We start from the raw sequence: 15575 nt of genomic DNA on the forward strand, positions 1-15575 counted from the left end.
AGAGATCTCTTCAAAAAAATTAGAGATATCCAGGGAACATTTCATGCAAAGATGGGCACAATAAAGGACAGAAATGGTAGGGACCTAACAGAAGCAGAAGATATTAAGAAGAGGTGGTAAGAATACACAGAAGAACTATACAAAAAAGATCTTCACCACCCAGATAATCATGATGGTGTTATCACTCACCAAGAGCCAGACATCCTGGAATGTGAAGTCAAATGGGCCTTAGGAAGCATCACTATGAACAAAGAGTGGAGGTGATGGAATTCCAGTTGAACTATTTCGAATCCTGAAGGATGATGCTGTGAAAGCACTACACTCAATATGCCAGCAAATTTGGAAAACTCAGCAGTGGCCACAGGACTGGAAAAGGTCAGTTTTCATTCCAATCCCCAAGAAAGGCAATGCCAAAGAATGCTCAAACTGCCTCACAATTGTACTCATCTCACACGCTAGCAAAGTAATGCTCAAAATTCTCCAAGCCAGACTTTAACAGTATGTGAACCATGAACTTCCAGATGTTCAAGGTGGATTTAGAAAAGGCAGAGGAACCAGAGATCAAATTGCCAACATCTGCTGGATCATAGAAAAAGCAAGAGAGTTCCATAAACATACCTACTTCTACTTTATTGACTATGCCAAAGCCTTTGACTGTGTGGATCACAATAAACTATGGAAAATTCTGACAGAGAAGGGAATACCAGACCACCTGACCTGCCTCTTGAAAAACCTGTATGCAGGTCAGGAAGCAACAGTTAGAACTGGACATGGAACAACAGACTGGTTCTCAAATAGGAAAAGGAGTACGTCAAGGCTGTATATTGTCACCCTGCTTATTTAACTCCTATTTAACTTATATGCAGAGTACATCATGAGAAACACTGGGCTTGGAAGAAGCACAAGCTGGAATCAAGACTGCCAGAAGAAATATCAATAACCTCAGATATGCAGATGACTCCACCCTTATGGCAGAGAGTGAAGAAGAACTAAAGAGCCTTTTGATGAAATTGAAAGAGGAGAGTGAAAAAGTTGGCTTAAAACTCAACATGCAGAAAACTAAGATCATGGAATCCAGTCCCATCACTTCATGGCAAATAGATGGGGAAATAATGTAAACACTGAGAGATTTTATTTTGGGGGGCTAGCAAATCACTGCAGATGGTGACCGCAACCATGAAATTAAAAGACACTTGCTCCTTGGAAGAAAAGTTATGACCAAACTAGATAGCTTATTAAAAAACAGAGACATTGCTTTGCCAACAAAGGTCCGTCCAGTCAAAGCTATAGTTTTTCCAGTAGTCGTGTAGGGATGTGAGTTGGACTATAAGGAAAGCTGAGAGCTGAACAGTTGATGCTTTTGAACTGTGATGTTGGAGAAGACTCTTGAGAGTCCCTTGGTCTGCAATGAGATCAAACCAGTCCATCCTGAAGGAAATCAGGCCTAAATATTCACTGGAAGGACTAATGCTGAAGCTGAAACTCCAACACTTTGGCCACCTGATGCAAAGAACTGACTCATTGGAAAAGATCCTGATGCTGGGAAAGACTAAAGGCAGGCAGAGAAGGGGACAACAGAGGATGAGATGGTTGGATGGCATCACTGACTCAATGGACATGAGTCTGAGTAAACTCTGGGAGTTGGTGATCAACAGGAAAGTCTGGCATCCATGGGATCACAAAGAGTCGGATACGACTGAGCGACTGAACTGCAACTGAACTGCAAGACTGAAGTTTGGAAAGCACTTGGTTGGGAAAAATTCTAAATATAAAATCCTTTCATTCACGACAACCAGGCGTTCCAATGCACTAACGCAGACATGGGAAGAGAACTTTACACAGCGGAAAGTGATGACGCGGCTGCTTTGGCAGCTTGGCTGGGCACACCGCCTCCCACTCCCCTCTCACCAGAGGCAGCTCCTGAGTTTCCTGCCATGCCGCCTTGTTCACCTGAACGTTAACAGCTGTTCCTCTCCTGACACACCAGGCAAACAAGCAGCACAGCAGAAAGCTGTAAATAAAGTCATTACACTGCACCTTTGGCAGCTCTTTCCATGTGCCTAAGAACTTCCTGACGAGGCTGTCCTTGGGAGATGCAGAACACGGCCAAACTATAATTACCTCAGCCAGAGGTAGGCCAACAGTGCCAAATGGTTTTTGGAGTTGCTGCCTGCCTTTGTATAAATTTGTCAAACTCTTGTACACTATGTGACAGCTATGAAAAAATTACACAAGCAAGGACAAAGCATCAAAAGAGTAACGGGATGTTTTCCTGTTAATGATGCTTTCTCTTTAGCACCATTTTATTTCACTAAAATTATTTTTATTTCTTGATCAAATAAATTGTTTTTCTTAAATAAGCCAAATTGTGTTCACTGTGTCAAGTCCCCATTGTTGAATGTGCTATGGGTCAAAGATGCTATAAACTCAATTGTGTAGTTCAATGTAACAAATACAGAGGACGAGGTGTTTATTAAGATCATAAGGACAAGACACTACTTTGAGAAATTACACCAGAAGTGGAAAAAACACCAGTCTATAGCCTCAACGGAGAGATAAATGAGTATACAGTTAACAAAACTCAAAGAAAACCATATTTACTAGCATTATTAAGTATGCTATCAAGGCAAATTCAATGTTATGTTAATAACAAGAAAGAGAAAACTCATGAGAGTAGTCTTAAGGCATTTAAGAAGGAAATAAATGTCAACAACTGTACTCCATATGGCAGAACTGGGATCAATGACTGGAAATTACAACAATATAGAGGAGATCCAGTGATGTACAGATACTATGAAACTGTTAGTCGCTCAGCCGTGTCCAAGTCTTTGCGACCTGATGGACTATAAGCCTGCCAGGCTCCTCTGTCCATGGAATTCTCCAGGCAACAATACTGGAGTGGGTTGCCTATTTTCTTCTCCAGGGGGTCTTCCAGACCCAGGGATCAAATCCAGGTCTCTCACATTGCAGGCAGATTCTTTACTGTCTCAGCCGCCAGGGAAGTCCCAATGTATATATATTTCTTAATTAAATAATTAATTTCTTTAAATTAAAGCTCACGTTTATGGAATGTAGGGCACACACCAAGGACCGTTCCTACTGTGTTGTTTGACTTTAAACGTCACCAGAGTGAACCCTGAGACAACACTGAGTGCTAACTAACTTCTGTATTCCTGGAAAGCAAGGTCTGTCAAGAAATCAACCCCCACCCTTCTGTGTTCTGGAAAACAGCTTACTACAGAGAGCCAGTCTTCCCCATAGGACTGAGATAAAACTCCCAATGACCCCTTGTATCCTATGACAAGACCAAGGCACAGACTCTCCAAATTCCCACTCTTTGTCTCATAAATGATTGGCTGAACTATTTGTACCCATCAGCCAGAATGGTTGATCAATGCCTATTAACCAGACTTGACCAAACTTTATTCAGGCTTCTTTCCTTCCTCCAAGCCCCTGAACTCTGACCTACCCTTGAGCAATGGAAGGTAAACAACCCCTCTTTAATGACCCCTTCCAAAATAAGATGCCTCAAGGAAAAATGTTCCCTGACCAACTGTCCAATCATGCCACCCACATCCAATGTTCATGCCTCTCTGTAAAAAAAATGTCCTTTTCTGCTTGAACTTTGAGATGCTTGCTTATCTCATAGTCAAAGTGGTTCTTCCTATCGCAGTATTCTTTCTCCTCCTACTGAGATAATTCTCCACCCCTTGTTGTAATAATCTTTTTGAATAATGCTTCTCTTTACCTAAGTCTGCATTTGTTTTTAAACCTTTTAACTTGCAAAGAGCCTAACTTTACAGAACACAAATTAAAATTAAGAAATATCCAATTACTGATATTTATTTTTATAGAATCACAAACATAACGTATTTCTTGAGATACAGTTACATGGTAAAATATATAAAAGATACAGACCACTATAAAATAAACTAAAATTAAAATTTAACATTAATTGTTATTTTCCCAATGTTTGAAACCCCAAGTTATAAGATCATTAATCATAAAATAAACCATTAAAAACAAACATGAATAGCTGAAACCAAGCAACTGAGTTTGGAAACTACAGAAATAATTTCTTTATATTTTACTTCTGTCTGGTGTAGATCAAACTTATCTCTTTACAAAGTCAAAAGAAGGAAAAGCTTAATGAACTTGCTTTTATGTTGACCAACTATTAACTGAAGCATTAAATCAACAATAATACAGCTGCTAAAGTTCTTTCCAAGGAACTTTCTGCAACAACCTGTTACTTTTTCAGGGGTCCAGTACCCTAGTTACAACTTAGCATGGATACCATGTAGAGTTAGCACATTAACTGCAGCACATACATAAAACAAATCTCAATGTCTTTAATACATGACATTTCTATCTCTGGAAGGGTATTTTTTCTTAAATACTTATATTCCTATTTATGAAAAAATATTTTTAAACAATAAATATTTTGTATTGCAAGCAGATGGGGTACAGGGTCCCCAGAGAAAGAGAATCAGGCATGGCTTTCTTGATTTTAAAGAAGTCATTTCTGGCCTAAGTCACTTTGTGATCTAAGCCTGGGTAACAATGAACACATCTTGAACAATGAACACACCCTTGAACACATCTCAGTAATTACTGATCTTACCGGAAGTGAAGGAATGCAGGAACAAAGGAGAAACAGTCAAGAAACAACAGTTTAGCAGTAAAACAGAGTCCTAGTTCCTCCTTAAGGGATACAGATAACAATTCGTGTGAGTTAGGCAGGAACAAAGACCCCCATCCAGATGGAGCATGGAAAGATGATAATGACCTTTTCTGACTTCAACCAACTAAAACTTGGGCTCTGTCAACCTTTGCCCCAGCTCTAAGCAGAATTCTTCTCTGCTCAAGCCCCTTCATGAGTGTGCAAGTACCCTTAGCATAAAAATTCCCCAATCTTACTATTCTGGGAAACACTGCTTTGGAAAAGATCCCCAGTGTTCTTCTTACTTGCTGTAAGTAATAAATCTTTCTTTCTCTCAAGTTTTGGCTTGGTTGTATCTTTTGGCCTAATACCCCCCAAGACGCAAATCCAGATTTAGGGCAACAGTATAACAAACACATCACAAAATATCAATTACTCACCCGCATTGACTATAGCATCCACCTCTAGCAATGTGATGTCACCTCTATACAGAGAAACTTTCTCACTCAAACTTTTCTTCACCTGTGATGGTTCCTGAGTATTTTCTTCTGTAAGAAAGAAGGGATGTATATTAATAGTAATATTATTTTTTTAATAGTAATATTCTTAGTTAACTTAATATAGACAATTTTAATATAAGAGCCAATATGTGTCACACTCTGACACATTAGACAAGTGGAAATAAATGTGTAACTATTACCAGGAATGTGGTCTGTTCCCGAATTATCAAGTACTCCTCAATACAAAATGCAGTATCATATATATAATAGGCATTCAGTAAATTTAGCCCAATTATATTGGTCAACAAAACGTTCAATTCTTGCTATTAACATTATAAAGATATGAATTTTAAGATATAATTATTTACAGCTGGTTTCACAAGAATATGAGAAAAAAATGTGCAAACTACCTACAAAATAATGAACAAGTTTGTTTCTATTTTGTTCAAGTCACCTAAACAGCATCCTTGAAAACAACATTTACTCAGAACAAAAAAATGTAGGTTCTGCTCTTTGCTGTGTAACAAGCTGTCCCTTGGAATGGCAGGGGATCAAGAACACAGGGCGGTGTGAAACATCTCCTTTATCAAATTCTGTAAACCTTTCCCTCTAGAGGGCACTGCTAGATTTAAAAGAGAAAAGGCTCTGTCCTGCACACACCAGTCAGCATGCTGGTATATTTAAAACAAGCCAAACATTACCTTCTAAAACCTGATATATTTTTAATGTTACTATAATCTGTATTTTCATGTATTTTAAACAAATAATAATATTAAAATATATTAAACAAAGCTATATAAAGTCAATGTTTTAAAATACATGGAATTGCTATATATAAAAAGTTTTCTAATATATTTTTAGGAAAGATGATTTATAAACTCAAGTGTTTTTAACTATTTATGAATACGTGCAAGTGTTTCAAGGGGGAGGTAATGCTATTGATTCACAAAGACACTGTCAAATAAGCAGGAAATTTTGAGGGATGTGGTGGATCAGAGGTGGTAGGTTACAAGCCACTTAAATCATCTTTGGGTTCCAATAACCAAAGAAGAAGTTGGCCAAGACTAAGGTAATCAATCTGTGGCCATAAAAGTGATCTTTCCTCTCTTCATCTCCAAAGCATCCCCTTCTTTGCAGCCACTTCTCTCCTTAAAGGATTCTAATGAATTATTCATTGGTGGTGGTATGCATGCATGCTCAGTCACTCAGTCACATCTGACTCTTTGCGACACCACCAGGCTCCACTGTCCGTGGAATTTTTCAGGCAAGAATACTGGAATGGGTTGCCATTTCCTTCCTCAGGGGATCGTCCCAACTCAGAGACTGAACCTGTGTCTCCTGCATCTCCTGCACTGGCAGGCAGATTCTTTACCACCGAGCTGCCAGGGAAGACCCTTGGTGGCGGTAGTAATACTAAAAATAATAAGTAGGAAAATAATGTGGGAGAACTGTATGTTAAAACAACAAATATTTCAGAAGACTTCAAAATAAAAAACCCTGACAGCAGACTTGACCACCTCAGGGAATCCTAGAGTGCTGTTTTCCTAAGTCAGGTAAAGAGGAAGAGCTTAGACTTTTCTACCAGACTGTTCAAAGCTTGGTTCTACCAATTAACAACTGGGTGACCTTAGGTAAGTTATCTATTTTCGTCATGTCTCAGTTCATAAATTACTGGCTCCTTTACAGTGAACATGAGCTCATTACTTAGAACTTAGAATGTTTGAATAATATTTGATCCACTGTAAGTTCTCAGTTTTTCATTCAGAAAACTAAGATCATGGCATCTGGTCCCATCACTTCATGGCAAATAGATGGGGAAACAGTGGAAACAGTGACAGACTTTATTTTTGGGGGCTCCAGAATCACTGCAGATGGGGACTGCAGCCATGAAATTAAAAGACACTTGCTCCTTGGAAGAAAAGTTATGACCAACCTAGACAGCATATTAAAAAGCAGAGACATTATTTTGCCAACAAAGGTCTGTCTAGTCAAAGCTATGGTTTTTCTAGTATTCATGTATGGATGTGAGAGTTAGACTATAAAGAAAGCTGAGTGCCAAATAACTGATGCTTTTGAACTATGGTATTGGAGAAGACTTGGGAGTCCCGTGGACTGCAAGGAGATCCAACCAGTCCATCCTAAAGGAAATCACTCCTGAATATTCATTGGAAGGACTGATGCTGAAGCTCCAATACTTTGGCCACTGGATGCAAAGAACTGACTCACTGGAAAAGACCCTGATGCTGGGAAAGATTGAAGGCAGGAGGAGAAGGGGACAGCAGAGGATGAGATGGTTGGATGACATCACTGACTCAATGGACATGAGTTTGAGTAAACTCTGGGAGTTGGTGATGGACAGGGAGGCCTGGCGTGCTGCAGGCCATGGGGTCACAGTCAGACACGACTGAGTGACTGAACTGAACTGAAGCTCTCAATATACATTTCCTTTTTTAACAAAGGTTTTACCAAGGTGACAAATATTATTTAAGCATCTATATTCAAAATGCCACAATAGTTTTTAAATGTTTTCAATATTTATTATTACCCTGATTTATTACTATCCTGACTCCTTATCAGAGAAAGAGAACAATTTTTGTTTGTGCTCTTACTAATCCTTCAATGCCTGGCCCAATGACAAAGACTTTAAGTCACAAGACCCTGAGTTCCATGACCAACAAGCTTCTATTCTTACCACTTTTACCAAACTAGAAAGTCCTAATTCCCAATTAAAGATCATTGGATGATAATAAATATTAATATTTGGTAGTTTTGTCAGAAAATTCTGGGTATTTGGACTATTGAGAACCTAGATATTATAAGGACTTCTCACTGATGATGAGTTTCAAAGCTCCATCAGGCATTTAATTGATAAGCATATCACAAATGAAAGCAGAAAGATAGGACTGTTTCAATTTGGGAGACAGGGTAAACAGATTCTTAATCTAGCTGCATTTAGTTCTAAAAAGTATTTCATTTTCTTATGAAGCATTATGTCTATAATACTGCATGTATTGTAATGTGACTTTAAAACATATATAGAAATAAATCATGTATTTTTCCCAAAACAAGAATTATATTAGAAAACACCAAAGTTTAAACCATTTATACCACAGTTCAGTTTTCGTAAAAGAAATCCTAATCTCTCAACTGCAAACTGTAAAATGGGATATTTTAAGCCTAAAGTTTCAAATAATTCAACATCTTTAATATATACACTGCTATGACATGTCATTCAATAAGTTACTCAAAATGGTCTTATCAGAATTATCAGCATCATGAAGGAATATTTTTATCTCTCTTTCTTTTTAAAATTCACATGAGCATCTTTTTTCCTCATAGCCAGTACACCTGCTGCCCAACTCTTCTCATAGTATATCAAAAAGGCCTAAATGTACTAAAAAACTAAAATTTGATAGTATCAATAACTATCAGTATTTCCTCCAACAATAAACCAAAACCAAATGGCTATTTTTGACTACCAACTGTTCTCTGTAAATGCAACACTATAAATTACCACTACAGGCCTCATCTTTTATTTGAATATTTAACAGCAACATACTACCTTCGTTTTCACCCAGCTGTGTTCCATCAGTGCTGATTCCAATGTGTCTTTTCCCATATCCTGGGTTTTCAGTAATAAACAGGACAGAAAATTGTCAAGCATTGTTCCTGCACAGACACTCTTTATGTACACAAAGCACTGACTTACATCGTGTTCCTCACAGGCTTTAACCAACTGAAAGCTGAAATATCTGTTCAGTGTGCACATATGAGACTAGCTGCTCTTCCAGACTGTATTCTATTGATATTACGCATGTTAAACAAAAACACAGGTTTTATATGGAAACTACCACAATAAGGGAAAAGAGATCTCAGTACAGAACTGGGCTCAATTCCCAATCAGCAAAGACAAGTGGAGATTTATGGCCAAGAAGCAGAGTGGGGATCAGTGGGAAGAAAATTACTATCACTAAGAGGAAACTATGGGGATGGGGAAAGATTTTGGTTAAACAAGCACAATTCTTGCTGAAGAATTGTCAGGTAGTCAGATATCACCTAGGGTAGGTATTGGGTGGGGGGCGAGAGGAACAGAATTTTACTAGACATGAAGGGTGACCAGATATCAAGGATGGAAAATTCTCTCTAGATTGATAAAGCATGATTCTTATGAAAGTTGAACAGTGTAAGTTTGGCAAGGATGGAGTCTAGAAAAAAGGGTTTGAAGGAACCTGACTTGTGTTAGTCACTCAGTCGTGTCCGACTACTTCTGACCCCATAACTGTAGCCCACCAGGCTTCTCTGTCCATGGAATTCTCCAGGCAAGAATACTGGAGTGGGTATCCATTCCCAACTCCAAGGGGTCTTCCCAACCCAGGGATCGAAACTGGGTCTCCTGCATTGCAGGCGGATTCTTCACTGTCTGAGCCACCAGGGAAGGAAGCCCTGTTTAGTCAAGGAACCTGATTGAAGTTTAGTTAAAGAAGAGAGTCTTTGTCAGTCCCTGCTCTTATCTGAAGAAAGAGACATTCTTCTTTGAACAAAGTAAGTCCATTTGTCATTAGGTTGCCTTTTGTCCTTTAAGGACCATCTGAACTATTAGTTAAGGTTTGGTTAAGTAGAGGATATTTGCGAGGTGGCACAAGCAGTCAGGCATTTAATGAGGGGAATTTCTATGAAAAGAAAAAGAAAAGCAAAGATTATTGATTGGCGCATATGATAAAACTAGTCTCTGAGTCCAAAGGGAAGAAAGTTAAGAAGATACCCAGATGATGGGCTTGAATCATCTTTTGCAGTTTGAATATCCTTAGTGATGGCATCGGGTGTTTCAGCAGACTTTCTGAATGGCCCTCACAATAGCAAGCATGAAAGTTGTACAACATGCATGATCTGTTGTGGTGATTTCTTTGAAGTTTATATCAGGTCACCAGCTTCAGCTTCCAGGGCTCCAGGAAAGGGGCAGATTTAGTTCTCAATGAGGCCAAATCAGGAGGAGGGTAGAAAAATTGGAAATATTTTGGAGAGTTGTAGCCAGACACTGGAAGAAACTAGAAAATTGAGAGCATAAGCAAGATGATCAACAAGACTGGAATTTAATAACCCACAAGGATACACTATAGTTTTCCATTGAAACATAAAATATTTCTGTACAGTCAACCTGGCCCCCACCCCCCATTTTTATTCTTGTTTACAAAATAAGTCTCGTCTCATTAGACTTAGCCTGATTATTTACCTAAGTGCAGCAAGAATGATCACTGACCACTCAGGCCTTTCAGGTTTGCTTTGTGGGAACTTTTCATAAAGAATCTCAAATTAGACTTCTGAAATCCTCTCAAGGCTAGGAGGTGGCAAATAGATGGGGAAACAATGGAAACAGCGACAGACTTTATTTTCTTGGGCTCCAAAATCACTGCAGATGGTAAGTGCAGCCATGAAATTAAAAGACGCTTACTCCTTGGGAAAAAAAGCTATGACCAACCTAGACAGCATATTAAAAAGCAGAGACATTACTTTGCCAACAAAGGTCCATCTAGTCAAATCTATGGTTTTCTCAGTAGTCATGTATGGATGTGAGAGTTGGACTAGAAAGAAAGCTGAGTGCTGAAAAACTGATGCTTTTGAACTGTGGTGTTGGAGAAGACTCTTGAGAGTCCCTTGGACTGCAAGGAGATCAATCCAGTTGATCCTAAAGGAAATCAGTCCTGAATATTCATTGGAAGGACTGATGCTGAAGCTGAAGCTCCAGTACTTTGGCCACCCGATGGGAAGAAATGACTCATTAAAAAAGACCTTGATGCTAGGCAAGATTGAAGGCAGGAAGAGACAGGGACAACAGAGGATGAGATGGTTGGATGGCATCATTGACTTGATGGACATGAGTCTGAGCAAGCTCTGGGAGTTGGTGATGGATAGGGAAGCCTGGCATGCTACAGTCCATGTGGTCACAGAGGTGGACATGACTGAGTGAGTGAACTGAACTGAACAAAGATTGGAAGCCAATATAAGAACTTACCACCAAATTTAACCTGTAATGCCTACAAATTTGGGTAAATTCATCTCTTCTCAATCTCATCTCCCAGAATATCCTACAGTTCCTGGGATTCCCAGGAAGTGACCTTTCTTACTCATCTGTAAAGCTGAGAACTCTATAAACCATGTACCAGGCTGGTTTCTCCAAAGGGCTTTGTAAGCATTAGCTCTATAAAACAAATCTTAATTCCTTAAAACTGTCTTATAACATGAGATCTACATCTTTGAGATTCTTATTCTCAAATACAATATTCCAGCCAAAGTCTATACAACTAATTTTTCCAATTATGTCCTGTTACAAGGAAAACAGATTCCTATTAAACTTATACAAATAATGTCACTGTCATGAAAATAAGAATACTCTGTAGAGACTCTGAATTCTGGAGCGATCAAGTAGGGAGAAAAGATAAAAGTTTCATTTTTATTTACAAAAGTATAATCAACTAAAGCGCCATGAGTTATAGACAGCTTGAGAAAAGATAAAAAGGAGTTCCTTAACTAAAACATTAAAGAACCAGCAATGTTACAAAGCAATAACCATAAAAATCAAAATCATTCTTTGTTAGTTCATTCAGTCCCGTGTAACTGATTCTTTCTTCCCGCTGGCATTATTTAATGTATTAGAACAACTACAACAAACTCACTTTTACTTCATTAACTCGATATCTATATTAACGAATCTTATATACTGAGATCTATTTCCCAGTTCTCTGTTCTGTTCTACTAAACATTCTTTATACTATACTCTTTTTTTCTTCATGTAATGGATTTTTGTTCTGCTAGACCTTGGGTCAGTATTTTTTTTGGCTTTTTTAACCAGTCAGCTTCTCCATTAGTACTAGAAATCCTTACTCGATCCAGAGGTATAGTCTCAAAGTTATTTAAGCAATAGTGCCCTCAGAAGCTGCACTCCAAAGTACTTGTCATAGTTCTTTTCGTGGATTTCTGAAACAGCCACTTTTTTTTTTAAGACAAAGCACTTTTGCCTATAACTGACTACAAGAGTTTTCAGGGAAGAATCACAGTAAAACAAAAATTATCTGTGGATGATAAAAGACTTAAAACGGTCATCGTCAAAGGTCTGAGGAGACTTTATTATAAAAATTTTATATAATTGATATGGGAATATTTATTTCTATGACATACAATGTTCAAATAACTCAAAATAGGGAGAGAAGGACTATGGGTTTGGGATTAGCAGAGGCAAACTATTACATATAGAATGGATAAACAACACGGTCTTACTACATTCAGCACAGGGAACTATATTCAATATCCTGTTACAAACCAAAATGGGAAAGGATATGAAAAAGAATATGCTGTTGTTCAGTCACCCAGTCGTGTCCAACCCTTTGTGATCCCATGGACTGCAGCATTCCAGGCCTCTCTGTCCCTCACCGTCTCCTGAAGCTTGCCGAAGTTCATGTTCGTTGCATCGGTGATGACATCCAGCCATCTCATCCTCCGATGTCCTCTTCTCTTTCTGCCCTCAATCTATCCCAGCAACAGGGACTTTTCCAATGAGTCAGTTCTTCGCATCCGTTGACCAAAATATTGGAGTTTCAGCTTCAGCATCAGTCCCTCCAATGAATGTTTAGGACTGATTTTCTTTAGGATGGACTAGTTTGATTCCCTTGCTGTCCACGGACTTTCAGGAGTCTTATCCAGCACCACAGTTTAAAAGCATCAGTTCTTCAGCACTCTGCCTCCTTTATGTTCTAGCTCTCACAACCATATGTGACAACTGGAAAGACCATAGCCTTGACTATATGGACCTTTGTCAGCAGAGTAATGTCTCTGCTTTTCAACACACTGTCTAGGTTTGTCATAGCTTTCCTGCCAAGAAGCAATCGTCGTCTGATTTCACGGCTGCAGTCACCATCCACAGTGATTTTAGAGCCAAGAAGAGGAAGTCTGTCTGTACTTCCACCTTTTCCCCCTCTATTTGCCATGAAGTAATGGGGCCAGATGCCATGATCTTAGTTTTTTTAATATTTAGTTTTAAGCTGGCTCTTTACTCTCCTCCTTCACCCTCATCAAGGGGCTCTTCAGTTCCTCTTCACTTTCTGACATCAGGTTGGTATCATCTGCATATCTGAGGTTGTTGATGATTCTCCCACCTATCTTGATTCCAGCTTGTAACTCATCCAGCCCAGCATTTCTCATGATGTGCTCAGTGTATCAACAAACAGGGTGACAGCAGACAGCCCTGTCATACTCCTTTCTCAATTTTGAACCAATCAGTTGTTCCATACAGGGTTCTGACTGTTGCTTCTTAACCCACAAACAGGTTTCTCAGGAGACAAGTAAGATGGTCTAGTATTCCCATCTCTTTAAGAGCTTTACACAGCTTATTATAATTCACCCAGTCAAAAGCTTTGATGTAGTCGATGAAGCAGAGGTAGACGTTTTTCTGGAATTCCCTAGCTTTTTCTACGACCCAGCAAATGCTGGCAATTTGATCTCTGGTTCCTCTTCCTTTTCTAAACCCAGGTTGGACATCTAGAAGTTCTTGACTCAAATAGCACTGAAGCCAAGCGTGCAAGATTTTAAGCATGACTTTACTAGCATGGGAGATGAGTGCAACTGTCCAATGGTTAGCACATTGTTTAGTATTACCCTCCTTGGGAACTGGGATGAGGATTGACCTTTACCAATCCTGCGGCCACTGTGGAATCTTCCAGATTTGCTGACATATTGAGTGCAACACTTTGATGGCATCATCCTTAAGGGTTTTAAATTGTTGTTGTTGGTTGGTCACTCAACAGTGTCCAACTCTTTGCGACCCCATGGGCTGCAGCACACCAGGATTCCCTGTTCTTCATCAACTCCCAGAGCTTGCTCAAACTCATGTCCATAGAGTCGGTGATGCCATCCAACCATCTCATCCTCTGTCGTCCCCTTCTCCTCCCGCCTTCAATCTTTTGCAGCATCAGGGTCTTTTCCAATGAGTCAGCTCTTCACATCAGGTGGCCAAAGTACTGGAGCTTCAGCTTCAGCATCAGTCCTTCCAATGAATATTCAGGACTGATTTCCTTTAGGATGGACTGGTTGGATTTCCGTGCAGTCTGAGGTACTCTCAAGAGTCTTCTCCAACACCACAGTTCAAAATTTTGAATAGTTCTACTGGAATTATGTTACATCCACTAGCTTTATTAACAGCACTGCTTCCTAAGGCCCACTTGACTTCAGTCTCCAGAATGCCTGGCTCTGGCTGACTGATCACACCATCATAGTAATCCAGTTCATTTGGATCTTTTTTGTACCGTTCTTCCATGTACTCCTTCCATCTCTCCTTGATCTCATCAGCATCTACTATGTCTCTACAATTTATGTCCTTTATTGTACCCATCTTTGGGCAAAGTGTTCCCTTGGTATCTCCAATTTTCCTGAGGAGATCTCTAGTCTTTCCCCTTCTGTTGTTTTCTTCTAGTTTATACACTGTTCACTGAAGAAGGTCGTCTTGCCTCTCTGTGCTGTTTTTTGGAAATCTGTATTTAGTTCAAATTAGTTCAATATACCTTTCCCCTTCTCCATTGCTTTTTGCTTCTCTTCTTTCTTTAGCTATTTGTAAGGCCTCCTCAGATAACCATGTGGCCTTCTTGTTTTTTTTTTTTCCTTTGGGTCTTGTTCACTGCCTCCTGTACAATATTATGACCTCTGTCCACAGTTCTTCAGGCACACTGTTTACAAGTTCTAATCCCTTGAATCTATTCATTACCTCCACTGAATAGTCATAGGGATTTTGATTTAAGTCACACCTGGCTGGCTTAGTGGTTTTCCCCGCTTTCTTTAGTTTAAGCCTGAATTTTGCTAGGAGAAATGATGATCTGAGCCACAGCCAGCTCCAGGTCTTGTTTTTTGCTGACTGCATATGCTTCTCCATTTTCAGCTACAAAGAATGAAATCAATTTGATTTCGGTATTGGCTATTTGGTGATGTCCATGTGTAAACTCATCTCTTGTGTTGTTGAAAAGGGTGCTTGCTATGACCAATGCATTCTCTTGGCAGAATTCAGTTAGCCTTTGCCCTGCTTAATTTTGTTCTCCAAGGCCAAACTTGCCTGTTACTCCAGGTATCTCTTGACTTCCTACTTTTTTTTTTTTTTTTACTGAAGGATAATTGCTTTACAGAATTTTGCTGTTTTCTGTCAAACCTCAACATGAATCAGCCATAGGTTTATATATATTGTATTCCAATCCCCAAAGATGAACAGTTAGTTCTAGGTAGTTAGTTGGTGTTAGTTCTAGGAAGTCTTCTAGGTCTTCATAGAACTGATCAACTTCAGCTTCTTTGGCATTGGTGGTAGGGGCACAGATTTGGATTACTGTGATGCTGAATGGCTTGCCTTGGAAATAAACCAAGATCATTCTGTCATTGTTAAG

At 39.2% G+C, this 15575-nt stretch overlaps 1 protein-coding gene across 3 annotated transcripts in view; it reads right to left on the minus strand.

Annotated features, from left to right (window-relative positions):
• Nucleotides 1–15575, minus strand: part of MACROD2 (mono-ADP ribosylhydrolase 2) — a 2136932-nt gene that overhangs the window by 2040421 nt on the left and 80936 nt on the right. For all 3 annotated transcript variants that reach the window (XM_043478451.1, XM_043478448.1, XM_043478449.1), the window contains exon 3: nt 5104–5211. In XM_043478451.1, coding sequence (XP_043334386.1) covers nt 5104–5211 — 108 coding nt within the window. The remainder of the gene's footprint in view (nt 1–5103; nt 5212–15575) is intronic.

The sequence above is a fragment of the Cervus canadensis genome, chromosome 10 (genome assembly GCF_019320065.1).
Source record: "Cervus canadensis isolate Bull #8, Minnesota chromosome 10, ASM1932006v1, whole genome shotgun sequence".
Lineage (NCBI taxonomy): Eukaryota > Metazoa > Chordata > Mammalia > Artiodactyla > Cervidae > Cervus > Cervus canadensis.